Here is a 26998-nt window from a genome sequence, read left to right on the forward strand (position 1 = left end):
ACACGTCTGAAATCTCTTCTGATACAGAATTATTTAAACAACATCCCATATGGTAGCAAAACTCAATAAAAAATATGTAAACAAAGGTCAATCCTTCCATTAAGCTTCAAAAGTAATGACTTGAATCATTTCGAATATGAAAGGGTAAGGGATTTCGCCCTCCTTATAAACGCCTTTCTGGGAGCCTTTTGAATGGATATATTTTTATTGGAAAACTCCTGAAATTTTCAAATTGAAGAGGTTTATGTTCGAAGCCCCCCCCCCCTTTTTTTTGTTAGAACAGTGTAATGAATATGATCGTAGTTGGAAGAATGTTCTGGGGGAGGTGAGGTGGTAAAAGTATGAAAAAGTGTATTCTTAATGCTATTTTGAATGTTTTCCCGGAGAGGGGGGGTCCTCCAGATCAATTCAAGGGGAGTAAAATATTGCCTATTTTCTTTGTGTGCAGGTACGCTTATGCTAATACCGCAGAGAAATAGAGAGTTTTTTTGTAAAAAAAAAAGTTGTGACTTAAAACTTTTCTTTCTTTTTTGCTTGCTTAAAATTCAATAAAAAAAGAACCAATAAGGTTTTACGCTCTTTTACTGACTCAAAATTTGATGTAATAGCAACAGGTAAATAAAAAAACGTGTGAAAAGTGTGGGGTTATTTGGTTTCTCTTTCTGACATGCGTTCAAAGAATTGTGGGATTGGCTGAAAAAAAAGAAACAAAACAACTGATGATTGAAGTCTAAAAAAGTCCACCAATGGAATTAAAGCATACTTTTTAACATGAAATTACTGCAGAGAAATATCTCTTTTTCTCTTTGCTCGTAGAATAGCAAAGGGAATTTCTGCCTTTCTTCCATGCGTTTTGTATATAGTATTATACAGTAATGTCTTAGGGCTCACTCTCCGTCATCTGGTGTACATTTCGAACAGCCCGATGTTTCGCCACGCTTGATATATCCGTGCCTCTCCAATAATAGTATGACGTGCTTGACTAAGTTTGTACCACGCTTGGCACCCTTCTGCCACACAAGGCACATACCACCTGATATGGACGACTTTCCAAAGTGGGCAATCCTTCATGTCAAGTCTTTCGAGCTGCATCGACGTGAAAGGCAAGAATTGCCCCCAACGTGACTAACTGCCGGCATGGAGACCGTTAATGAACATAATGATGGAAATTGAGATGAATAATAATGAGGATAATAATGAAGATTATTAGGTTAAGAAGAGCACAGGCGAAAAATGAGTATCATTTATATTCTGTCTGTGGGACGAATAGAAGCAAATAACGTATTATATGACTCGTGGTTAAGGGTCGAAAATTTTTACTAAGGCCTAATATTGTCTTTCCTATTTTGATATTGATATTCATTTTTATCTTTCCACGTTTTATGAAATACATAAAAAAAATAGTAATTTGCTGCTGGAGAATATGATCTCTTCAGTAAGCAGGGTTTTATGAATTTATTTGTGGGTAGAAAAGAAGGGAATAAATTTAAAAAAAAACATCTGGAACGGTGAATTTTGTTAAGGCCGTTCGATACACTAAAGGATCGACCTATCTTATTATTTTAGTTTGTATGACCAAACTATTCAAAATTGGTTGAGCGGTTTTACCATAGCTTGAATGGCTTTGATAAAGGATCTGAATAAAACGACACATAAATAAAAGCCGACCCAGAAATTTTTTTCTGAAATTTCCAGAATCTTTTGAAAAAAAAACATTTTACTTCTTCCGTTTCGCGCCGGAGATAGAGGTATTCTGACTTAATGAAATTTACATCATTAGAAAGCTCTTTACGCTAAAGTTTGACTCTGTCTCACAACTTTATTTTTTAAGACAATAAAAAACTTTAGCGTAAAGAGCGAGGCGTTGAGGAGGGGACAGCCCCTTTCATATACGGAATAATTTCTGTTCGTTTTACGTTTTAATGTCGCTCCTTACTTTCAGTTTAAAAAACTTGTTTTTTTTTATTTAATCATGAAAAGAAGCCAACCGGGGTTAGTTCAGTCTTTGATACCTACTGCAATAACCCAGAAGAAATTAATACACGCGACATAGCTTTACAAGAGATATTTTTTACAGTTCAATCCGAAAATACAATACAAGAGGTACCTTTTACAAGAGATTAATATTAGGAGAAAAAAATTTTTGGGCTTTATGATAATGACCAATCCTTTAAACTAGGATGAGGAGTGTAAACTGGGATGTCTGGAAACATGTAACGTTTTGCTAGCTAAAATGGGGTTATATTTATTTAATAAATGTATTTTTGAAGCTTTCAAACTACGAATTCTTTCTAGACTAGCGCCCGATTGCGAGCGTTTTTTTCACTGACTTGTGAAGTTTGAGAGTTCGACTCCAGCTGAACATTAGAGGTGTGAGCTCATCCAAGCTTACTTAAAGTGTTGCTTAATGGCGAAGCCCAACCAATTTTCTAATTAGAACGTCAATGATAACATTTGCTAAAAAAAAAATTCTAACCGCATAAGAATGCTCAGAAAAGGGCTGTAAAATACCGTTTTCAGAATCTAAACTAGAAATGTAAACGTCTTCAAAATGTAAACTACTGCACCTATCATAAAAGTTTCTAAAATTTCAAAACTTGGATTAATGAACAGCGGCGTCAATTGGAGGGGAGAATGAGTACACCCTAGATTTCCCCTCCCCCTAGATTTCGAAAAATAGTATTTCTGGGTATTTTCTTTGAAAATACCTTTATTTGATATTTTCATTGAAGAAAATGGCAACCCCCCCTCCTGCGTGTTTTCGTGAATTGACGTCACTAGTAATGACCTTGTTAATAAAGCAATTAACTATTGCTAGTTATGATAAATCTTACGTTGTTGACAACCTTCAATAACCTTGAATAATTTTTTGATTGTTTAAAAAAATAGATTTGTGAGAAAGTCAAACTTTAGCGTAAAGACCGAGGCGTTGAGGATGGGACAGCCCCTTTCATATATGGAATAATTTCTGTTCGTTTTAAGTTTTAACGTCACTCCTTACTTTCAGTTAAAAAAAACTTTTATTTATTTAATTTTTTAACGTTTTAGAATTAATGCAGGTTTTGATTGTGGCTCACCGTACATGAATAATTTAAACCAAATTTTCATATTAATTTCTCTTTTATTTGGTTAAATGGCATTCTCGAAACTTGTTTAATTTTATTTACGAACGTTTTTATTGGTAATAAACATACGTAACTTACGAATTAACTTACGTAACGAACTTCTATATTCATATATTTCTAATACGTATATTAGAGGGTTCACCCCCTAGTCAACACCTCGCTCTTTACGCTAAAGGTCCAATTTTGTTCCAATTCTTTAAAAAAGACTCCTTAATCACAAAGACCATTAATTAGAATAAATAGCTCTTGTGAAAGTACTAAAAAATCTTTGGATTAAAGAGCGAGGTATTGACTAGGGGGTGAAACCAATCATATACGGAATATTTTCTGTTCGTTTTAATTTTTGATATTGCCCCCTACTTTCAGTTGAAAAACTTGTATTTTTTTATTTAATTTCTGATCTTTTTTTAAATAATGCTGGGAAATCCGGCGCCCCCTTCGTAGCAATGTCCCTTCCCCCATGAAAACTTCCTCCATGGAAAGATCCTCCCACATAAACCCCGACCCCCCCCCCACTTCCAGAAAAATCCCCCCTGAAAACGTCTGTAGACTTCCCAGTAACCAATACCATATGTTAACATTGGTAAAGTTCATATCTTTCAGCCCTCCCCCCGGGGACTTCGGGGGATTAAATCATCCTAAAAGACATAGTTATCATATTTTCGACCATGCTGGGCAAAATGGCTATCTCAAAATTTTGATAGGGTGACTTTGGGAAAAAATGAGCCTGGGAGGGGGTCTAGTTGCCCTCCATTTTTTGGTCACTTAAAAGGGGCACTAGAACTTTTTAATTTCCGTTCCCATGAGCCCTCCCACGATATTCTAGGACCATTGGGTCGATACGATAGAATAAACCCCTGGACATTTTTGTAGATAGGAGCTTGAAACCTCTGTAGTATGGTTCGCTGATACGCTGAATCTGATGGTGTGATTTTCATTAATGTTCTATAATTTTTAGGGGGTCTTTCCCCCTTTTTTCGAAAATCAGCCATACTTTCTCAGGCGCGTAACTTTTGATGGGTTGGACTAAACTTGATGAAACTTATATATTTAAAATCAGCATTAAAATTTAATTCGTTTGATGTATCTATTGCTATCAAAATCCCGTTTTCTAGAGTTTCGGTTTCCATTGAGCTGGGTCGCTCCTTACTTACATTACGTTACCACGAACTGTTTGACAAACAAAGTACAACAACCATAGACTTTCAAGCGAAGGTAGAAAGAGAGCCGGAATTAGAAGAACGTAGAAAGCGAAGGTAGAAAGAGAGCCGGAATTAGAAGAACGTAGAAAGCGAAGGTAGAAAGAGAGCCGGAATTCGATACGTCTCCTTCATGACAAACAAAAAAAGGAATACACACTTTTCAAAAAGAGAGAAAAAAAACCGGAGCTAATTTACTGGAAAAAAACTGGAAAATTGGAGAAAATAATTTACAGTGTATTGTAATAGTCCGCTACAATATGCTGAAAGAACAATTTTCTTAGAATTCTTTTATATCCGAATAACAACGGAGATTCACTTACTATTTCAAATAACTCGTGTTTATTCAAGATGAAATGAAGAATAAACTTCTTCCTAGCTCTTCATGGGTGATGATGTTGATTTTCAATTAAAAGTTTTATTTCATTCGAAAGCGGTCATCATTTTCGCTTTTAAAAAGTCACTTTACTAACTTACGACAAAAATTAATTAAGTCTTATTAGAATTAGGCTTATTTACCTTTGAACTTCCCTCTTTAACAGAAAAGATATATTGCAAAAGATTAGAGCTCATGGAAATAGGGAAATTGATGAAGCCATTAACAAAGGTGTATGTTCAGTTAGAGTTCGGGGTTCATACCTCACGCAGTATTGATCCAAACAAATGTCTATTTTAATCACCTAAATTTATTCCTTTTTAAATTTTGATTTAATTAGAGCATTATATGTAATGTACATATAATGATGAATAGTTATTTTAAGGGTTGTACATTTCCAAGCTTACTCAAAAAGCCAGGACTATGGCTTTCTTTGAAGGTCGTGATCGTGATGATTGTTGTAACTGAAGGCTAATTTCTCTTTTGCCAAAATTATCTAGAATTTTTGAGAAGAAAATTATAATAGAAATAAATGATTTTTGGAGAATTAGAATTACTTTTACAGGAACCAATTTGGTTCTAGAAAAATATGTTTGTCATCAGTCCACCCGTACCTTTTATATTACTATTACATTTGGTCAGGTACTTTTACTGTTCATCTTAGGCCAGGGGTGTCCTACGTGCTGTCTTAGGATACTGTCAATAAGTGCCAGGAGCGAATCTACAGCATTTGCATTTGGGGGGGGGGGCAAGAGGGGTCAGGATCCGGATATTCAAGTAGCATGGTCTATAGAGTAGATTTTTCTCCACATTATTGGGGGGGGGCAATTGCCCCCACCCTTGACCCTCCCAAACGACGCCCCTGATAAGTACTGTCATTTTACCTTTCATGTACTTTTACTGTTTATCTTAGGACAGTGGTGTATTACGTGCTGTCTTAGAATACTGTCCATAAGTACTGTCATTTTACCTTTCATGTACTTTTACTGTTTATCTTAGGACAGTGGTGTCCTACTTGCTGTTTTAGGATACTGTCCATAAGTACTGTCATTTTACCTTTCATGTACTTTTACTGTTTATCTTAGGACAGTGGTCCTACGTGCTGTCTTAGGATACTGTCAATAAGTACTGTCCTTTTACTTTTCATGTACTTTTACTGTTCATCTTAGGACAGTGGTGTCCTACTTGCTGTCTTAGGATACTGTCAATAAGTGCTGTCCTTTTACTTGTCATGTACTTTTACTGTTCATCTTAGGACAGTGGTGTCCTACGTGCTGTCTTAGGATACTGTCAATAAGTACTGTCCTTTTACTTTTCCTGTACTTTTACTGTTTATCTTAGGACAATGGTGTCCTACTTGCTGTTTTAGGATACTGTCAATAAGTGCTGTCCTTTTGGACAGTGTTCATCTTAGGACAGTGGTGTCCTACGTGCTGTCTTAGGATACTGACAATAAGTTCTGTCCTTTTACTTTTCATGTACTTTTGCTGTTCATCTTAGGACAATGGTGTCATACTTGCTGTCTTAGGATACTGTCAGTAAGTGCTCTACGTTCTGCAATTCCTGATTTAAGCAGTTTCAATTTCTTGGTTGTTGTCAGGTTCACTTATGAGAAGCCCCAGTTAATGCCACTGGCTGGCCTTTTTTTCTTTTATGACTCAGTTTGAACATGATATTTTACATGGTTTAATGCTCAGTTGTTGCACTAACATCCTTATAACCGTAGTACAGTGTCATAGCTACAGTGTCATAAATAAGAGTCAATTTAGAAGACCATGGTTGGTGTCTACGCGTTCTGGCGTTTTTATACGCCAGAATGTTCTACGCGTTTTTATACGTAATGTTCTCCCCACTGCTTGGAGAATGATCCACGTAAATATGTTACGTGGTTGACAGCAAGGACGTCATGGGGGAGAGAAGACGCCCCAATCTTTTCAGCCAACTGGTAAAAAAATTTGAGTCGGTAAAATAGTGGCTCGAAGTGCCATTATTTTACTGGCTCATTTTTATTTTTTCTTATCATGTAACAAGGGTTGATGGAAATAAATAACGTAAAATTAATGAAAAACGACCCATCTCAGTTGAAACAAAATGAAGTAATTTAATAGCATTATCACCCAAATCAATCAGTAAAATGACCAGCAAATCGGTACAATCTATTCTCCTTTCCCCCAAATAAATAAATATATATATATATATATATATATATATATATATATATATATATATATATATATATATATATATATATATATATATATATATATATATATATATATATATATATAAATTGGTTAGTGATGCGTTTGTTTGAGAGTAAAATCGTTCGTGGGCTGTTAAGGAACTACTGCCTGTTATGCTAAAATTTATGATCCCCATTATTTGCCTTTAATAATTTGTTTTGGTTATCTCTCTAGCAATTTAGGGATATATTTAGTGTTTTGTTTTATGAACCCGTCCAACATCTTTAACTGCCGTTGCGTTGTTTTATATTAGAAATATTGTTACATATTCGGAGTGTCCTATACAAGCCCAAGTATTGGGCTTGTGTAGATTCTTTTGCCAAGTACCTCTTTCCTTTTATAAATAAAGCCCCTTACCTAAAAGACAGTACCACCTGTCTCTTTATCAGTTATCAATTTCTATATATGTAAATTATGTAACTAAAATTGGGTTTATTCACTCCTCGTCCTCCAAATGCTAACCCGGATTATGATGTGTATCCTCTTTGAATCTTTATATCACATTAAAACACTTGCTATGAAAACCTATGATGTAGTTCTAAGATCTATGAGTTTTAATTTTTTTTTTCTAAATTTTAATTTGAGGTATTTGCGTCATAAAGAGACTTCAAAGAAAACTATACAAAACATATTTGAAGCGGAAACACTTAACGTCTAAAGAGCAAAAGAATGCAAAATAAACGCCAAGAAATTAAACTTTACGAGTTGCGAGTTATTAAGTTTAAAGCTTTAAGTTTCATAGCTTTTTTAATTCAAATGTGAATCTTATATCCTTCTCATTTAAGAAAGTTCATATTTTTCTGCAATTTGAATTTAACAAGCTCAGTGTCAAATACCCTCCTAAGCATGAAACACTTATTTTCAGGAAACTCAAACTGCCAGTTAGCCTTCTTGTACTTGAAGCACGTACAAGGATTAGCTCTTCTTCGTCTTGGTATCAATTCGAGGGGGCATGTGTTCACCTAATTTTTTTTTCTGCCCTAGTAGATTTAAAAACATTTCATTGATAAAATTAAAAAAAGAAAAATTGTGCTCCTCCTAGATTTTCAAAATACAATTTTCCCCCCTAAAGTTTTGTGAGTTTCCTAAATTTCCATGCGCCACTGCGTTATGGTGCCATAACAGGATCCTTCGTCTTGTGTGAGTGGCTCGATAAATTAAAGCCAGAACTGCAAAACTCCTTCCACAACTTCAAATCCACCAAGCTGGTTCTGCATCGGCTTAAAAGAACTCATCGTGTGTTCTTTCCCCCTCTCACTCCTTGGCCCTTCCTCAACCCGGCTAGGGGAACGCATTTAGTGGCTTTGTAGACAAGCGTATTTTAAGGCCGGCTCAAGGCGTGGCTGAACCGTTAAAGCCGTATTTTGTTACACTTCTTCCACATGCCCGTGTTTCTCGCTGAGTTGTTAAATTGGATGGACATTTCATGAAGGCATTTGACCTAAAATTTTTTTTTTTTCATTTGTGTCATTCCTATAAAAATCAAACTTTGAATTACTTATTTGGTTGGCTACCCCGTTTCAAATTTCCAATTTTTTGGCAAAATTGTTTCATTGTGAGGTTTTTCTTTTCATGTAGCGAGTTTTTTAGAGGGGGGGGGGCGAGAATTGTTCAAAGTTCAATAAGGAAAATGTCAAGAAACAACTGGTCAAACGTCAAAGATTTGAGAACGTCAAGCCCTGTTCAAAAGTCAAAAAGAGAAATGTCAAAAAACTACATTTTGGTCTTGATAATGCGTAGAAAATGACAAAATGACAAATAGAAAAGTAATAATAAAATGACATGTCTGTGTTCACTGACAAGAAATCCTAAAGAAAAGCTTCAAATGTTTTGAACTATTTGCAGGTGATTTAGCTCTTCTATTCAGACATAAATTCTATTTACTCTCTCGAATTGTTCAAGATTCAACAAATAATCTATAAAAAAGAAAATAGGTACACGGAAGTCTTGTATGTTTGGCTTTGCAATTTTTCGTTATAAAACTCATTGAAAATATTCCCTTTATCTGAATACGTCTTGACATAGGAACTGTACTTAAAAGAGAAATGAATAAAATCTATTGGTGCTATATCTATAGGCTACTGTTTTTATTTTTTAAATGGATTTTCGCGGAAGCGTTAATGCTAAGAGATAGTCGACGCAAAGGATTCAACAAAGGAGAATAAAGATTTACAAAGGAGGAATAGAGAATTCACACAATCTGATTGGTTAGCGGAAAAAACATAAATCATAGGTCCAGTTATTTGAGTATTTATTGTCATAAATATTAGTTCTTCTTGATTCGGCTATTTGTTTACATAGTTATCATTAGAGAAACAAAGAAAGTAGAGAACCTTTAACTTTGCGATTGTAAGGCTCTAGGTTACGTTCAATGCTGAGGTTGTTGCGTTTGTGTTACGGTTTTTCTTTCACACCGTGGCACTATTTTTCCTCAACTAAGTTCATCATAAGTATTGCTATAATCATCATCCGCAGAAAGTTTCTAATCGAAAAGATGAATACAAATGAATGAAAATGCTCCCACAAACTCAATTGTGTCATAAAATATGTCTATTTTGGCTCGTTAACGCAAGAAAAAACGCTGCAGAATTCACCATGAAGGGAAAAACAGAACGCAAAAATCCAATGTGAAGTTATGTAGAGCAAAGTGAAAAATTTAATTTTCTCTGTAAACAATTTTGGTGACTGTCGTCGGTCAAATTAGACGTTCTCACCTTCTACTACCAAGTCAAAACAAATTAGTTTTGTGTTTTTCGTTTAACGACTTTCCGTGTGGGTTGCTCAACCAACAAACCAAATATTTAACGCAACCGGATTGCAAAGCAACCTGAATGCAAAGGTAGCGATCATTAAGTATAGAAAGAGGATTGAATGGAAAATCAAGTGACATCTCTTTTAGCTAGCGAATTAATCATCACTCCGAAAAATTTATCCAATTTTTATCTCCCTCATTTCTAGCACATTAAACCGTGTTTTAATTCCAAAATAGTTGACAAATGATTTAGAAACTACTTCAGACTGGATATACTGTTGCCAGTAGAGTACAGAGAATCTGGCACGGGTATTTCTGAGTCTCAAGACAAGAACAGAGAACATAGCTAATTGTTACATAAGTGGTTGTTATTTTCCTACTTGTAGGCCTACTTGAGAAGAGGTACATACTGTTCTGCCTAACTTGGGGCCGATGACTATGGACATTTCAGTTGTCGGGTCGTGAGTTGGACAGATAGCAAGTCCGTCACACAACTTAGTGTCAGCAGGAATCAGGGCCGGATCGACTAGGTGCGGGGCCCGATTGGAGTTTATTTTGCGGCGCGCCCTCTATATATTTAATTTTTAAGTAAAATTTTTAATTATATATATATATATATATATATATATATATATATATATATATATATATATATATATATATATATATATATATATATATATATATATATATATATATATATATATATATATATATATATATATATATATATATATCGCATTTTCATGTGACGTTTAGCATAGCTCTTTGCGTCTTGCAATATTTCTTCCAAAAGATCTCTTGGGTTACGACTGATCTAATAATTTAAAAGATGTGAAAGACGTTCTTTAACATCTCCATTGGGGTCTTTAAAGTACATTAGGCCAGACGAATATGGTTCAAAATCACCTTCAAGGGTATATGATTTTTGTACAGCTAAATTGATTTTTTGATAAATCTGCTCAGATATTTTGAAGCTGTAAACATTACGACTATTTTTGATTCAATCATCGCTTACGTTGAATGAAGCTAAAGCAAAACATGAGTTCAAGTTTCGTATTTGTTTGCGGAAGTCTTTAGAGAGCAAGTGATGTCCTATAACAGGCCAAACAATTTCATTTGGAAATTGTTGATGCAGGAACGCAATTCAACTGAGCAGGCAGCAGCCCCCAAGTAAATCATCTTTGTTGGCTACTTTTCCTGCGGGATAATGGAGGACTCCACTGTTAATACATACAGAGTTGAAGGGTCCCAATGACTTGTAAATAACACTTGCTTACTTTGCGGCATCTTTGTAGGTATTTACTGGGTTTTACGCCACAGTTTGTTGGCATCGAAGATTGAGATGGTGTTATTCTTCTAACATAATATTGTTTTCCTCTGCACGTTCATATTTGACTCGTTCTGATTATTGCTTTCTTCTAACGTTACAGTTCTTTGTTCTTCATTTTTATTTTTGACACTTTCCGATACTCGCTTTAGAGTATCAGAAAGTATGAGAGTATGGAGTTACAAGAGCATGTCTTGTAACCGCATATTTTTTTTGGTTCTTCACTTTCTTTTTTGAGTCGTTATGATTCTGGCTGCCTCTTATCTTTTAACTACACATTTCTATGCTATTCAGTTTCGTTTTTGACTTGTTCTAAGCGTCAGTTTCACTAATATTCTAACTATGTATTTCTTTGATCTTTATTTTCGTTTATCATTGCTTCAGACATTTTTTTGGTGCCTTTTGCCTCAGCTGCTTGGATTGGTCTGGTCCCTTTTGGCGGTCTTGGTCGTTCAGTATCACCCGTATATTTACATTTCTCAGGTCGTTCTCTTGATCTTGTCTTATTTGATGGTCCATTTTGTTCCGTTTAGCTTACGTTTATGTCCTCTTTTGTTCTTTTTTTTACTCATTTTGCGCTTACGTTAGTTTACTTTTGTGTCTTCTATATTATGAAACTGCTTAAAATACCTTTTGAAATTTACATCACCAAATATGGGCGCATGAATATACACATTTCTAAGTTTTTGCTCCGCAAATGCTTCTAAAACGGTTTTAAAATTTATTTTCCTTGTATTTTACTTCCAATCAATATAATTTCTAAACTATTTATTATATCCTGATTTAATGTTGATATCAGATAGTTTTCTTATTGGTTTTAGCCTGGAAAATGATCTCTCTCCAGAAGCAGCGCTTACTGGGATTGTTAAAAACATTTCAAATTTTTAAAAATCAATTGTTCATTTTAATGGCAGTGCGGGGCCCTTTCAAACAAGGGGTCCGATTGGGCCCAATTGTTCTGTCGCCCTTTTTCCGACCCTGGTTCGAATTGAACCCCAGGCCTCGAATTACCAACAAGAGATCGACCCACTGTGATTCCATAAGGATGCTTGATTTTTAGGAATTCCAGAAATCCTACAAAAGTATAAACATTACCAAAGAGTCGTATTTCAAAGAAAGAAATTTTGTGTTTGATTTGAAGTCATGCAAGCGTCGCCAAGCTCAGCAGATTTTTTATCGAACTTTATATGAGAAAAAGTATGAGGGGCCGCTATTATATGAGGAGCCGCTCAGGAGACAAATAAACCTATCTGTTTTACGTGTTGTTGCATTTACCTATTGTTGATATCTGAAATTTGTCGGTTTTTTTTAACAAATTTTTTTTTAAATGTCGTTTCAATGAATATTCCCTAAAAAAATTGCGTTTTATTCTTTTTTTTTTGGGGGGGGGGGACAAAGAATACAATACCGTTTTTTTTTAAGTTTTAAATTTCAAGCCAGTATAAACAGCAAATACTTTTGAGTCACTTTTTAAGCATAAATTATTTTTTCCTCTGCGATTTTTCTATTAAAATATGATAAATGTGACATGATAACCATGACGTTTTACTCTACTTATTTTAAGATAACCGCCATAATCCCATTCAAAATGAACGAACTTGCATGCTTCATTTTCTAGAAAATCATTAGTTTGTTTTAGACGAACGAATGTCAGGAACGGAATTCCGATGTATGATAAACTGCGGAAGAACCAGTATGGAGCCAATATAAGAGAAAAAAATGGCTATTTTGGCCTGATCGCCGCAAGTATCCAAATTTAATGAATTAGAAATCGGAAAGAATTAATAAAGTATTTGAAGAGAGGTGAACATAAATGTCTTCAGGGTTGCCACCCTGACCTGGAAGAATTTACTAAATTGGAGAGGAAAAATTTACTAGATTGCATCTGTTTTTACTAAATGCTCAAAAAAGTTTTTGCGCGTGCGGCTACGCTGCACGCGCACCGTCAAGCATCGATTTTTATTATAGGAGGATAATCAATACGATTTTCACAATCTTTTTGCCTTTTCTCTTCTTTTTTTCTCTTTTCCTTTTCTCTTTTTTTCTCTTTTCGAATCTCCAGCAATTTTATTGGGGGGGGGGGGGGGGCCAAGAGGGGTCCATATCTGGATAGTCAAAGCGTATGGGATGTATATTTGTTTTTCTCCACATTATTGGGGGGGCAACCGCCCCCCTTGCCACCCCCAAACGACGCCCCTGTATATATATACACACACACACACATATATATATATATATATATATATATATATATATATATATATATATATATATATATATATATATATATATATATATATATATATATATATATATATATATATATATATATATATATATATATATATATATATATATATATATATATATATATATATATATATATATATATATATATATATATATATATATATATATATATATATATATATATATATATATATATATATATATATATATAAGACAATAATCTTTCATAATTAGTAAATATGTACAACTACGCAGAGTTAAGAACAAATACGACTGAAACAGCTAAATTGTGAAGCAAAAACTTGTCGTTCTTATAACACATCACGATGTGAATCACTTCCACAGGTTTTTTGAATCACTGGGAGCCAGAGAGTTTACTTGTAAAAAATATTGTAAAGCAAAAACTTGTCCTCCTTATAAATGTCACAATAGGATAAATGCATATTAATGTCATAATGGGTTAAAATGTCGTAAAAAAAAATCAATCAGGTGCTTTTTGCTTGCTCAAATGTTGATTCAGGAAAAACAGGTATATACTACAATGGGAAGAGGGGTGATTATTTGGCTATCATTTCTGCCCTACCGTGGTTGTAGCAATGCCATATAGTAAAGAGTATGATTAAGAAATATTTTGTTTGACTGAAAAAAAATATGTTATGAAAAAAAATATGCTGTTACAAAAATAAACCAACCGAATTAAACTTCACTTTTTACAAGGAAGCGTAGAATGATTAAATGTAAGTATGGTATGATTAAAATACCAAGAGAGTCTTTTTTTAATGAAAATACCTCCCCCCCCTCCCCCAAAAAAAAGTATTTTTCAAAATAGGGGGCAAATGTTGCAAACAAAGATATCTCTTCTTCTCTTTGGTTTATACGACTCTTGCTTAATCCCAATTTAACCATGTATTGCTTTTGGAAAATGCCATGCCCAAAAAATGCCATGCACAAAAAATGCCATGCCCAAAAAGTGTCATGCACAAAATGCCATTGTGTCTGTACAAGAAAAACAAATCTGGGAGTCAGGAAATTGAAGGAAAAATAAAAGTCCAATGCCAAAGAAAGGAATAAAAAAAGTAATGAAAACTATTCACAATATATAACAAAATTAGAATAGGAAAATACAGAAATCTTTTAGTAAAATATGTACAATTTAGGGCAAAATGCAGCAATTAACATTGGCTTAAGCAAAAGCCAATTTGGCTTAAGCCAATTATGTCCAATTTTCGAACTTGTTTATAAATAGAGGCTGGTAAGGTTTGATCTTCACTAAAATTACCAACTTAAGGCTGAAAATCACTTTGATTGTCCGGAGAGGGAAATATCACTCCTACCTCATGTTTAGTAGGTTCCTTGATTAATTTTCAACTTAAACTAATCCAAGTATTGAGTTGGGCGATAGTTCTTTGTATTTCTGCATGCAGCAAAATTGGATAAAAGAAATCTTTCAGAGACTGATTTGATTATCCCCCCTCCTCCTCAAAAATTGAAATATAGTGACCTAAACATTAATCGTTTTTTTCTACATTTCTTTCAGGTAAATCATCCATCCTGTAAGGGTTAAGCCCAAGGCCGTATCCAGGGATGTACCAGGTTCAAGCCTTTCCCCCTCCATCCGTAATTTTTGTCCGCCTCATAAGACGTAACAAAATGCATATAAACAAATATTTTATGCGTTTATTCATGTTTCTTTGTACCACCCCCCTCCCTGAACAAAAATACTGGATACGCCTTTGGTTAAACCAATGTGTACCTATAGTACTTGGCCAATTTAATAGTTTTTCTTCCAAATTCAGTTTTTGTGTTGACGTAAAATTCTATCTCTTCAAATTTCAGAGGAATTCTTAGGGGCTACCAAAAACTAATTTGGAGTAGGGCTTATATTTCAAGTTGTAACATGTTTTTAGCAACTTGTAGAAACTAAAGTAAAACATTTTTTTCCAGATATGGAGAAGATCTGATTGTAACTCCATTCGCACAGATTTTAGCAACTTTAAGAAATATACGCAACAACTATATAAGTCTGACAAATGTTACACCTACAAGGTATGTATATCACTTTTTACCAAATAAATATCAAGATCTGTGAATGAGGAATTTTGTAGCGTTATTCCCATAGCAAAAGAGAATGTTTAAAGCGGCCTTTACATTACAAATATAATTTTCTCTGCTAAGTTGTTAAGTTACATTAAGTTAACTTTAACATCTCACATTTAAACAGGTCCTTTCACATTAGGCTTGCATAAAAATCAATAAATTCATCATATTCATTGTCTATGATCATCGCAATCATCATAACAAGCCATTCAAAAATTATATACCTATAGGAGATTCGAGCCCCGATCAAGCATGATCAGCTTTCCAGAATAAGTTTATCAATTATTTCCAAAATATATTAATTACACATCCTAAAATTCCATTTTCTTAGTGCTATGTTGAACGTTTCCGTAACCTAACATAAATTTACATAACGTGGAATTCTAAGTGGATCTCAAATCTTCTTAGACTTAAGTAGAGCTCAAATCAATTTTGTTATAGACAATATTTGCTGCTTAAAATTAAATTACGTGACATAAAATCGTAAGTTATGCTAGTGTGAAAGGTTCTGTGACAAAGTGAACCAAAATGCTCGAGCCATATTATAGTCATATATGTCGACAAAAAAGTTACACAAAACTATAGCGTCAACAATGTATTCCATGTGCAATTTGATGAGTTGAGATATGTTCAGCTTTCATACGGAGTATTTATAATTGACCAATCCGTGAAGTTTTAAGATATTTTTCCTTAATTAGAAAATAGTGGAAGCTTGTAACTGCAGTCACAAAGACGTAGCATTAGTAGACAATATTAAAAAAAAAATAATTGTTGATAATAGCTTTTGAAACCAATTTAATTTCTTGCTTTTGCAATACAAGTGTAGTCCTGGAATTGCCAATAGGCTCACTAGGCCCGGGCCTAGGGGCGCACATTGCCAGGGGGCGCAATAAATTATCACTGAGTTATTTATTTCTTAACAAAAACTGGACTGATGTGATTTATCGTCAAAGTGCCAGGTGCACTCTTCAGCCGCGCTACCTATTAACAGAAAAGTGATTTTAAAACAACATCGGAATTCCGTGGCAACTTATAAACTGACAGATGTCTCCCAAGAATGGCAGCTGAGAGTTCGGTACAACCTCTTTTTTTCATTAATTTTGGCTCATCAGTTGCGTTCTTTTCATTGCTTCCACTATCCCTAAGTTTTGGGAATTTCCGCTGAAAATCTTACAAAAACAGAGTAACAAAAACTTAAATCCGAGCAAAAAAGCTTAAATCCGGCCCTGTGCAAGTGTGATGGTAAAATCAGCGAAGGACCCTGTTAGTAATAATGGAATTCTTTGTCCAAATAAATGAACATAGTGTGTCTAGGGCGTAACTAAAAACCGTACAACCTCCATAATAGATTTTGTGCGAAAACACCTACGAGATAGATGACTGTTTCACATTACTAATTCACCATATTCAAGGTCAATACTACTATGTGGGATATTTATTATTATTCCAGTTTTTTACTGATTTTCATCACTGGTTATGAGTAGTATGTTAACTTATACTTTGCTTGCGTGTATACGAATTACCATGTTATTCTATAGAAGCTCTACAGAGACGACACAGGTTTTTTTCTGTTTTTGTTGTCAATTGCACAATGAATGCACGTCATGAATTCACGTGTACATTCTTAAAAAAACAAAACTGGTATGATATAAAGAACCCACATTTTTTAATTGTTTGATTGACGTGTTTGGGAGATTATATTCCTTGGCACCTTTTCAGAGCATGTACTTATGGATACCTTTCCAAGCAAGATGGTTAAACATGGTTTTAAAATCGGAAATGTTTGATTAACATTTGCAAAAACGGGGTAATGGGATTTGCGAATTGGAGGAGATGGGGTGATTGTGTACTGTAAAATACACAAGTGACGTTTTGTAGAGTATTGTCAATTTAAAATAGTTTAGAAATAAAAAAAATTTAACAAGAAATGGCTGAAAAGTGTTTTGAGGGAGATGGATTGCATGGAGGGTTGAGTTGCACGAGGGTTCAGTTAAAGAGGGTACAGTTACATGGGGGTTTAGTTAAATGGGGTCGAGTTGCACGAGGGTTCAGTAGCACGGAGGTTCAGTTGTACGGGGTTTCGGTTATACAGGGGTTCAGTTGCACGGGGGGTTCAGTTGTACGGGGGTTTAGTTAAATGGGGCTTGAGGTGCACGGGAGTTGAGTTGCACGAGGGTTCAGTTGCACGGGGGGTTCAGTTACATACGGATTCAGTTACACGGGGATTAGTTAAATGCGGTTGAGTTGCATAGTCTCGTTGGAAAAAATTGGAGTTCATACTTAAACAGTTCTATTAAAAGTTATTTTTATGGAAAGGCTTTTAAAATCAAAGATGCTTGATTAACATTTTCAAAAACGGGGTGATGGGATTTGCGAAAGGGAGGAGATGGGATGTTAGTGTACTGTATAATACACAAGTGATGTTTTGGAGAGTATTGTCAATTTAAAAGTTTAGAAATAAAAAAAAATTAACAAGAAATGGCTAAAAAGTGTTTTGAGGTAGATGGGTTGCATGGAGGGTTGAGTTGCACGAGGGTTCAGTTAAAGGGGGTACAGTTACAAGGGGGTTTAGTTAAATGGGGTCGAGTTGCACGAGGATTCAGTAGCACGAGGGTTCAGTAGCACGGAGGTTCAGTTGTACGGGGTTTCGGTTATACAGGGGTTCAGTTACATGGGGGTTCAGTTGCACGGGGGTTTAGTTACAGGGGGCTTGAGGTGCTAGGGCTTTGAGGTGCCCGCGGGGCCAGGTGCATGGGGGGTTTAGTTACATACGGATTCAGTTACACGGGTATGATTTAAATGCGGTTCAGTTACATAGTCTTATTGGAAAAAATTAGAGTTTATACTTAAACAGTTCTATTAAGAGCTATTTTTATGGAAAGGCTTTTACAATCAAAGTTGTTTTATTAACATTTGCAAAAACGGGGTAATGGGATTTGCAAATGGGAGGAGATGGGGTGATTGTCTACTGCATAATACACAAGTGATGTTTTGGAGAGTATTGTCGATTTAAAATAGTTTAGAAATAAAAAAAATTTAACAAGAAATGGCTGAAAAGTATTTTGAGGGAGATGGGTTGCATGGAGGGTTGAGGTGCACGAGGGTTCAGTTAAAGGGGGTACAGGTACACGGGGGTTGAGTTAACTGGGGTCGATTTGCACGAGGGTTCAGTTGCTCGAGGGTTCAGTAGCAAAGCGGTTCAGTTGTACAGGGTTTCGGTTATAACGGGGTTCAGTGACCTGGGGGGTTCCGTGGCACGGGGGTTGAGTTAACGGGGGCTTAAGTTGCCCGGGCGTTGAGGTGCAAGAGAGTGCAGGTGCATGGGGAGTTTAACTACATGCGGGTTCAGTTAAACGGGTATTAGTTAAATGCGGTTCAGTTACATAATTTCATTGGAAAAATTTAGAGTTCATACTTAAACAGTTCTATTAAGAGCTATTTTTATGGAAATGCTTTTACAATCGGAAATGTTTGATTAACATTTGCAAAAACGGGGTAATAGGATTTTCGAATGGGAGGAGATAGGGTGTCATTGTACTGCATAATACACACGTGACGTTTTGGGGAGTTTCAATTTAAAATAGTTTAGAAATAAAAAAATTAAAAAGAACGGACTGAAGTGTTTTGAGGGTCATGGGGTGCAGGGAGGTGTGAGTGGCATGAAAGTTCAGTTCCTTAGGATACAGTCACACGGAGTTTTCATTAAATGGTTTCGAGTTACACAAGAGTTCAGTAGCAAGTGGGTTCAAGTGTACGGAGTGTCAAATGGAAGGAGTTGCGGTTAAACAGGGGGTCAGTTACATGGGGGGCTCAGTTGCACGGGGGTGTAGTTGACTGGGGATTAAGTTGCACGGGAGTTGAGGTGCACGAGATTTAAGTTGCACGGGGGGTTCAGTTACAAGCGGATTCAGTTACACGGGGATTAGTTAAATGTGGTTGAGTTGCATAGTCTCGTTGGAAAAAATTGGAGTTCATACTTAAACAGTTCTATTAAGAGCTATTTTTTTGGAAATGCTTTTGCAATCGGAAATGTTTGATTAACATTTGTAAAAAGGGGGTAATGGGATTTGCGAATTATAGGAGATGGGGTGATTGTGTACTGTATAATACACAAGTGATGTTTTGGAGAGTATTGTCAATTTAAAATAGTTTAGAAATAAAAAAAAATTAACAAGAAATGGCTGAAAAGTGTTTTGAGGGATATGGGTTGCATGGAGGGTTGAGGTGAACGAGGGTTCATTTATAGGGGGTACAGTTACACGGGGGTTTAGTTAAATGGGGTCGAGTTGCACGAGGGTTTAGTAGTACGAGGGTTCAGTAGCACGGGGGTTCAGTTGTACGGGGTTTCGGTTATAGAGGGGTTCAGTTCCATGGGGGGTTCAGTTGCACGGGGGTTTAGTTAAATGGGGCTTGAGTTGCACGGGAGTTGAGTTGCACGAGGGTTCAGTTGCACGGGGGGTCAGTTACATGCGGATTCAGTTACACGGGGGTGCCTACCTCACCTGCCCAGAGTCTCAGGCAAGTGACCCTAAATTTGAAAAAGTGGAAATTTGCACAGATTTTCTAAACTGAGCTGAGACAATGAATAGATACTATTGGGAAAGTGATTGGAGACGCTGGGCATTCGTGAACAAGTGCTAAATTGAGAGAGGAATTTGGGACAATATTTGGGGGTGCCCACCCGCCCAGAGTCTCCGGCAGGTGACCCAAAAATTTAAAAAACACACAGAGACGACAGACACAAAAAGACGAATCACACACAGAGAGGACAAACACACAGAAACGACACATAGAGACAACACACACATAGAGACAACACACACACACACAGAGAGAGACAACATCCACACAGAGACGACACACACACACACAGAGACGACACACTCAAAGTGACGACTTACACATAGAGACGACAAACACACAGAGACGACACACATAGAGAGACGAAACGCACACAGAGACGACACACTCAAAGTGACGACTTACACATAGAGACGACGCACACACACAGAGACGACACACACAAAGAGACGACACACACAAATAGACGAAACACACACACAGAGAGGACAAACACACAGAAACGAGACATAGAGACGACACATGTACAGAGACGATACACACACACAGAGTCAACACACAGAGAGGGACGAGACACACACACAGAAATGACAAAACACAGATAGAGACGACACACACAAAGAGACGTCACACACACACAGATACGAAACACACATAGAGACGACACACACACATAGAGACAACACACACACACACACAGAGAGACAACATCCACACAGAGACGACACACACACACAAACACGACACACTCAAAGTGACGACTTACACACAGAGACCACACACACACACAGAGACCACAAACCCACAGACACGACACACAGACAGAGACGACACACACACAGAGACGACACACTCAAAGTGACGACTTACACATAGAGACGACACACACACAGAGACGACAAACACACAGAGACGACACACATAGAGAGACGACACGCACACAGTGGGGGGCTTAAAAAGGCAAAAATGGGTGAACTACATGAGTTTATCTGCCTTAACTTGAGAGTAGTTTGTTAGAAATGCGTCGTTGATAATTAAAAAATCGGATGCTAAAATCAGACAAACAAAAGGATTGTAACACCTGATTGGCTCGTATATTTTGCATGATATTTCTAAAGTCAATTAAGATGAAGAAATGTCGGAGTGTAGATTTGACATCACCAGGCACGTAGGAGGGAAATTTTTTGTTGGTGGGGGGCTTAAAAAGGCAAAAATGGGTGAACTACATGAGTTTATAAGACGGTTCTTGAAAATCCCAAGGTTTTTTCTGACTTTTTGGACAATACCCATACTCCTATTGATGAGGACTGATGGTTCTAATTCAATATTTTTTTCATGAAAACAAACTATTTAAAAAAAAAATTTTTTTTTTTTTACTTCAGAATTATTCAACTTTTTGTTAGAGTTCTAGTTTAGTTTGGTTTTAGTTAAGAGTTTAGAGTTTTACCTTAGTGTCTTAGCTTAGAGTTTTTGTTAGAGCTCTAGTTTAGTTTAGTTTTAGTTAAGAGATTAATGTTTTACCTTTGAGTTTCAGTTAGAGTTCTAGTTTTGTTTAGTTTTAGTTAAGGTTTTAGAGTTTTAGCTTAGAGTCTTATCTTAGAGTATTTATTAGAGTTCTAGTTTAGTTTAGTTTTAGTTAAGAGTTTAGAGTTTTTAGCTTAGAGTCTTAGCTTAGAGTTTGTGTTAGAGTTCTAGTATAGTTTTGTTTTAGTTAAGAGCTTAGTGTTTTAGCATAGAGTCTTAGCTTAGAGTTTTTTTTAGAGTTCTAGTTTAGTTTAGTTTTAGTTAAGAATTTAGAATTTTTAGCTTAGAGTCTTAGCTTAGAGTTTTTGTTGAAGTTCTAGTTTATTTTATTTTTAGTTAATAGTTTAAAGTTTTATCTTAGAGTCTTAGCTTAGAGTTTTTGCTAGAGTTGAAGTTTAGTTATGATATTTCTAAAGTCAATTAAGATGAAGAAATGTCGGAATGTAGGTTTGACATCACCAGGCACGTGCGAGGGAAATTTTTTGTTGGTGGAGGGCTTAAAAAAAGCAAAAATGGATGAACTACATGAGTTTATAAGACGGTTCATGAAAATCCCAAGGTTTTTTCTGATTTTTTGGACAATACCCATACTCCTATTGATGAGGACTGATGGTTCTAATTCAATATTTTTTCATGAAAACAAACTATTTTTTTTTAACAAATTTTTTTTTTTGAGTTCGAAATTATTCAAATTTTTGTTAGAGTTCTAGTTTAGTTTATTTTTAGTTAAGAGTTTAGAGTTTTAGCTTAGAGTCTTAGCTTAGAGTTTTTGTTAGAGTTCTAGTTTAGTTTAATTTTAGTTAAGAGTTTGATGTTTTAAATTTGAGTTTAAGTTAGATTTCTAGTTTAGTTTAGTTTTAGTTAAGAGTTTGGTGTTTTAGCTTAGAGTCTCAGCTTAGAGTTTTGGTTAGAGTCCTAGTTTAGTTTAGTTTAGTTTTAGTTAAGAGTTTAGAGTTTAGCTTAGAGTCTTAGCTTAGAGTTTTTGTTAGAGTTTTAGTTAGTTTAGTTTTAGATAAGCGTTTAGAGTTTTAGCTTAGATTCTTAGCTTAGAGTTTTGTTAGAGTTCTAGTTTAGCTTATTTTTAGTTAAGAGTTTAGAGTTTTTAGCTTAGAGTCTTATCTTAGAGTTTTTGTTGAAGTTCTAGTTTAGTTTTAGTTAAGAGTTTAAAGTTTTAGCTTAGAGTCTTAGCTTAGAGTTTTTGTTAGAGTTGAAGTTTAGTTATGATATTTCTAAAGTCAATTAAGATGAAGCAATGTTCGAGTGTAGGTTTGACATCACCAGGCACGTGCGAGGGAAATTTTTTGTTGGTGGGGGGCTTATAAAGGGCAAAAATGGGTGAACTACATGAGTTTATAAGACGGTTCATGAAAATCCCAAGGTTTTTTCTGATTTTTCGGACAATACCCATACTCCTATTGATGAGGACTGATGGTTCTAATTCAATATTTTTTCATGAAAACAAACTATTTTTTAACAATATTTTTTTTTTGACTTCGCAATTATCCAACTTTTTTTAGATTTATAGTTTAGTTTAATTTTAGTTAAGAGTCTAGAGTTTTACCTTAGAGTCTTAGCCTAGAGTTTTTGTTAGAGTTGTAGTTTATCTTAGCTTAAGTTAAGAGTTAGGTATTTTAAATTTTAGTTTAAGTTATATTTTTAGTTTTGTTGAGTTTTAGTTAAGAGTTTGGTGTTTTGCCTTAGAGTCTTAGCTTAGAGTTTTAGTTAGAGTTCTAGTTTAGTTTAGTTTTAGTTAGGAGTTTAGAGTTTTATCTTAGAGTATTAGCTTAGAGTTTTTGTTAGAGTTCTAGTTTAGTTTAGTTTTAGTTAAGAGTTTAGAGTTTTAGCTTAGAGTTTTAACTTAGAGTTTTTGTTAGAGTTCTAGTTTAGTTTAGTTTTAGTTAAGAGTTTATAATTTTTTGCTTAGAGTCTTAGCTTAGAGTTTTTGTTGAAGTTCTAGTTTAGTTTAGTTTTAGTTACGAGTTTAAAGTTTTAGCTTAGAGTCTTAGCTTAGAGTTTTTGTTAGAGTTGAAGTTTAGTTATGATATTTCTAAAGTCAATTAAGATGAAAGAATTTTTGAGTGTAGGTTTGACATCACCAAGCACGTGCGAGGGAAATTTTTTGTTGGTGGGGGGCTTAAAAAGGCAAAAAATGAGTGAACTACATGAGTTTATAAGACGGTTCGTGAAAATCCCAAGGTTTTCTTCTGAATGTATATTAAAACATCGGAGATTTGAGAAAAGGAATTTGCATACATCTATTGTCAGACACATGAGGTAACATTGACAAAATCTAGGTATCAGAATGAATAAATTCTTTATCAACATCCGTTGTTGGATATGTCATTATGTCATTATGAAAAAATTGTAAGTAGGTAAGTAAGTAAGTAACAAACTCTTTCTTGAATTCACCTCTTGGAATACACAATGAAGACATTTCATTCAAGAAAATATGAAAATATTTCTAAGTAAGTAACACACTCTTTCTTGAAGTCACCCCTTGGATACACAATATAGATACTTTATTCAATAAATTATGAAAAAATCGCAAGTAAGTAATAAACTCTTTTTTGAATTCCCCATTTGCACGCAAAATACAGACATTTAAATCAAGAAATTATGGAAAAAAAATGTAAGAAAGTAAGTAACAAACTCTATGCTTTTTCTGCATCAATTGTCGCATATGTTGAATAAAATATGCAAAGTCGACATAGCTTTATTTCATTTTTTTAAGGTTAATTTAGACGAGGTTACGTGTGCGCACCTGAATTCAAGAAAGAGTGAATTGGTCCTCAGTCCTCATCAATAGGAGTATGGGTATTGTTCAAAAAATCAGAAAAAAACTTGGGATTTTCATGAACCGTCTTATAAACTCATGTAGTTCACCCATTTTTGCCCTTTTTAAGCCCCCCTCCAACAAAAAATTTCCCTCGCACGTGCCTGGTGATGTCAAACCTACATTCCGACATTTCTTCATCTTAATTGACTTTAGAAATATCATAACTAAACTTCAACTCTAACAAAAACTCTAAGCTAAGACTCGAAGCTAAAACTCTAAACTCTTAACTAAAACTAATTTAAACTAGAACTTTAACTACAACTCTATGCTGTGACTATCATATAAAATTAACAAGAGCTCAAAAGAAATTAAACTAAACTAGAAATCTAACTAAAACTTGAGTCAAGACTCTTTGCTAAAACTCTAAAAAAATAAATCATACAAAGATAAACAAGAAAACTAACAAAAACACAGATCAAAGGAAAAAAGGTAATACTCTAAAATCTTAACTAAAACTAAACTAAACTATAACTCTAACTAAAACTCTAAGGTAAGACTCTAAGGTAAAACACCAAACTCTTAACTAAAACTAAACTAAACTATAACTCTAACTGAAACTCAAAGTTAAAACATCAAACTCATAACTAAAACTAAACTAAACTAGAACTCTAAAAAAAACTCTAAGATAAGACTCTAAGATAAAACTCTAAACTCTTAACTAAAACTAAACTAAAATATAACTCTAAAAAAAAGTTGAATAATTTCAAAGTCCAAAAAAAAAATTTGTTAAAAAATAGTTTGTTTTCATGAAAAAAATATTGAATTAGAATCATCAGTCCTCATAAATAGGAGTATGGGTATTGTCCAAAAAATCTGAAAAAACCTTGGGATTTTCATGAACCGTCTTATAAACTCATGTAGTTCACCCATTTTTGCCTTTTTTAAGCCCCCCACCAACAAAAATTTCCCTTATACGTGCTTGGTTATGTCAAACCTAAACTCTTACATTTTTACTTATTAATTTAATTTAGAAATGTAGTGAAAAAGCTTCCCCTATAGGGAAAACTATAATATAAGACTCCAAGTTACAACTTTAAACTTGTAACTAAAACTAAACAAAACTAGAACTTCAGCAAAACTTCTAAGCTAATACGCTAAGCTAATAATAAAAAAATATAAACTAAAACTAAAATAAAATATAACTCTAACAAAAACTATAATCTATTAATATGAGATAAGACTATAAACTATTAAATAAAACTAAAATAAACTAGAAATAACAAAAAATCTAATATAAAACTCGAAACTCTTAAATAAAACTAAAATAAAATAGAAATCTAACTAAAACTATAAGCTAAGACTCTAAGGTCAAACTCCAAACTCTTAAATAAAATTAAACTAAACTAGAACTCTAACTGAAACTCAAAGGTAAAAAATCAAACTCTTAACTAAAACTAAACTAAACTACAACTCTAACAAAAACTTTAACCTAAGACTCTAAGGTAAAACTCTAAACTCTTAACTAAAACTAAACTAAACTAGAACTCTAACAAAAAGTTGAATAATTTCGAAGTCCAAAAAAAATTTGTTAAAAAATAGTTTGTTTTCATGAAAAAAATATTGAATTAGAACCATCAGTCCTCATCAATAGGAGTATGGGTATTGTCCAAAAAATCAGAAAAAAACTTGGGATTTTCAAGAACCGTCTTATAAACTCATGTAGTTCACCCATTTTTGCCTTTTTAAGCCCCCCACCAACAAAAACTTTCCCTCCTACGTGCCTTGTGATGTCAAACCAACACTCCGACATTTCTTCATCTTAATTGACTTTAGAAATATCATGCAAAATATTCGAGCCAATCAGGTGCTACAATCCTTTTGTTTGTCTGAGTTTAGCGTCCGGTTTATTATTTATAACCGACTCATTTCTAACAAACTAATCACAAGTTAAGGCAGATAAACTCATGTAGTTCACCCATTTTCGCCTTTTTAAGCCCCCCACTGTGTGCGTGTCGTCTCTCTATGTGTGTCGTCTCTGTATGTTTGTCGTCTCTGTGTGTGTGTCGTCTCTATGTGTAAGTCGTCACTTTGAGTCTGTCGTCTCTGTGTGTGTGTGTGTGTCGTCTCTGTGTGGATGTTGTCTCTGTGTGTGTGTGTGTGTGTGTGTGTGTTGTATCTATGTGTGTGTGTCGTCTCTATGCGTGTTTCGTATCTGTGTGTGTGACGTCTCTTTGTGTGTGTCGTCTCTATGTGTATTTTATCATTTCTGTGTGTGTGTCTCGTCTCTCTGTGTGTGTTGACTCTGTGTGTGTATCGTCTCTGTGCATGTGTCGTCTCTATGTGTCGTTTCTGTGTGTTTGTCCTCTCTGTGTGTGATTCGTCTCTTTTTGTCTGTCGTCTCTGTGTGTTTGTCGTCTCTGTGTGTTTGTCGTCTCTGTGTGTTTGTCGTCTCTGTGTGTGTGTCGTCTCTATGTATAAGTCGTCACTTTGAGTGTGTCGTCTCTGTGTGTGTCGTCTCTCTATGTGTGTCGTCTCTGTGTGTTTGTCGTCTCTGTGTGTGTGTCGTCTCTATGTGTAATTCGTCACTTTGAGTGTGTCGTCTCTGTGTGTGTGTGTGTCGTCTCTGTGTGTGTGTCGTCTCTCTGTGTGTTTCGTTTCTGTGTGTGTGTGCCGTCTCTTTGTGTGTGTCGTCTCTATGTGTGTTTGTCATATCTGTGTGTGTGTCTCATCTCTCTGTGTGTGTTG

The 26998-nt window shown here is 34.9% G+C and overlaps 1 protein-coding gene across 6 annotated transcripts in view; it reads left to right on the plus strand.

Moving 5' to 3' along the window:
* dnc (phosphodiesterase dunce) overlaps positions 1–26998 on the plus strand; it is a 562555-nt gene that overhangs the window by 407954 nt on the left and 127603 nt on the right. For all 6 annotated transcript variants that reach the window (XM_089096264.1, XM_089096265.1, XM_089096266.1 and 3 more), the window contains one exon: positions 15220–15321. In XM_089096264.1, the coding sequence (XP_088952390.1) occupies positions 15220–15321 (102 nt within the window). The remainder of the gene's footprint in view (positions 1–15219; positions 15322–26998) is intronic.

This window comes from Artemia sp. Qi Xiang Cuo, chromosome 11 (genome assembly GCF_049724085.1).
Source record: "Artemia sp. Qi Xiang Cuo chromosome 11, ASM4972408v1, whole genome shotgun sequence".
Classification (NCBI taxonomy): domain Eukaryota; kingdom Metazoa; phylum Arthropoda; class Branchiopoda; order Anostraca; family Artemiidae; genus Artemia; species Artemia sp. Qi Xiang Cuo.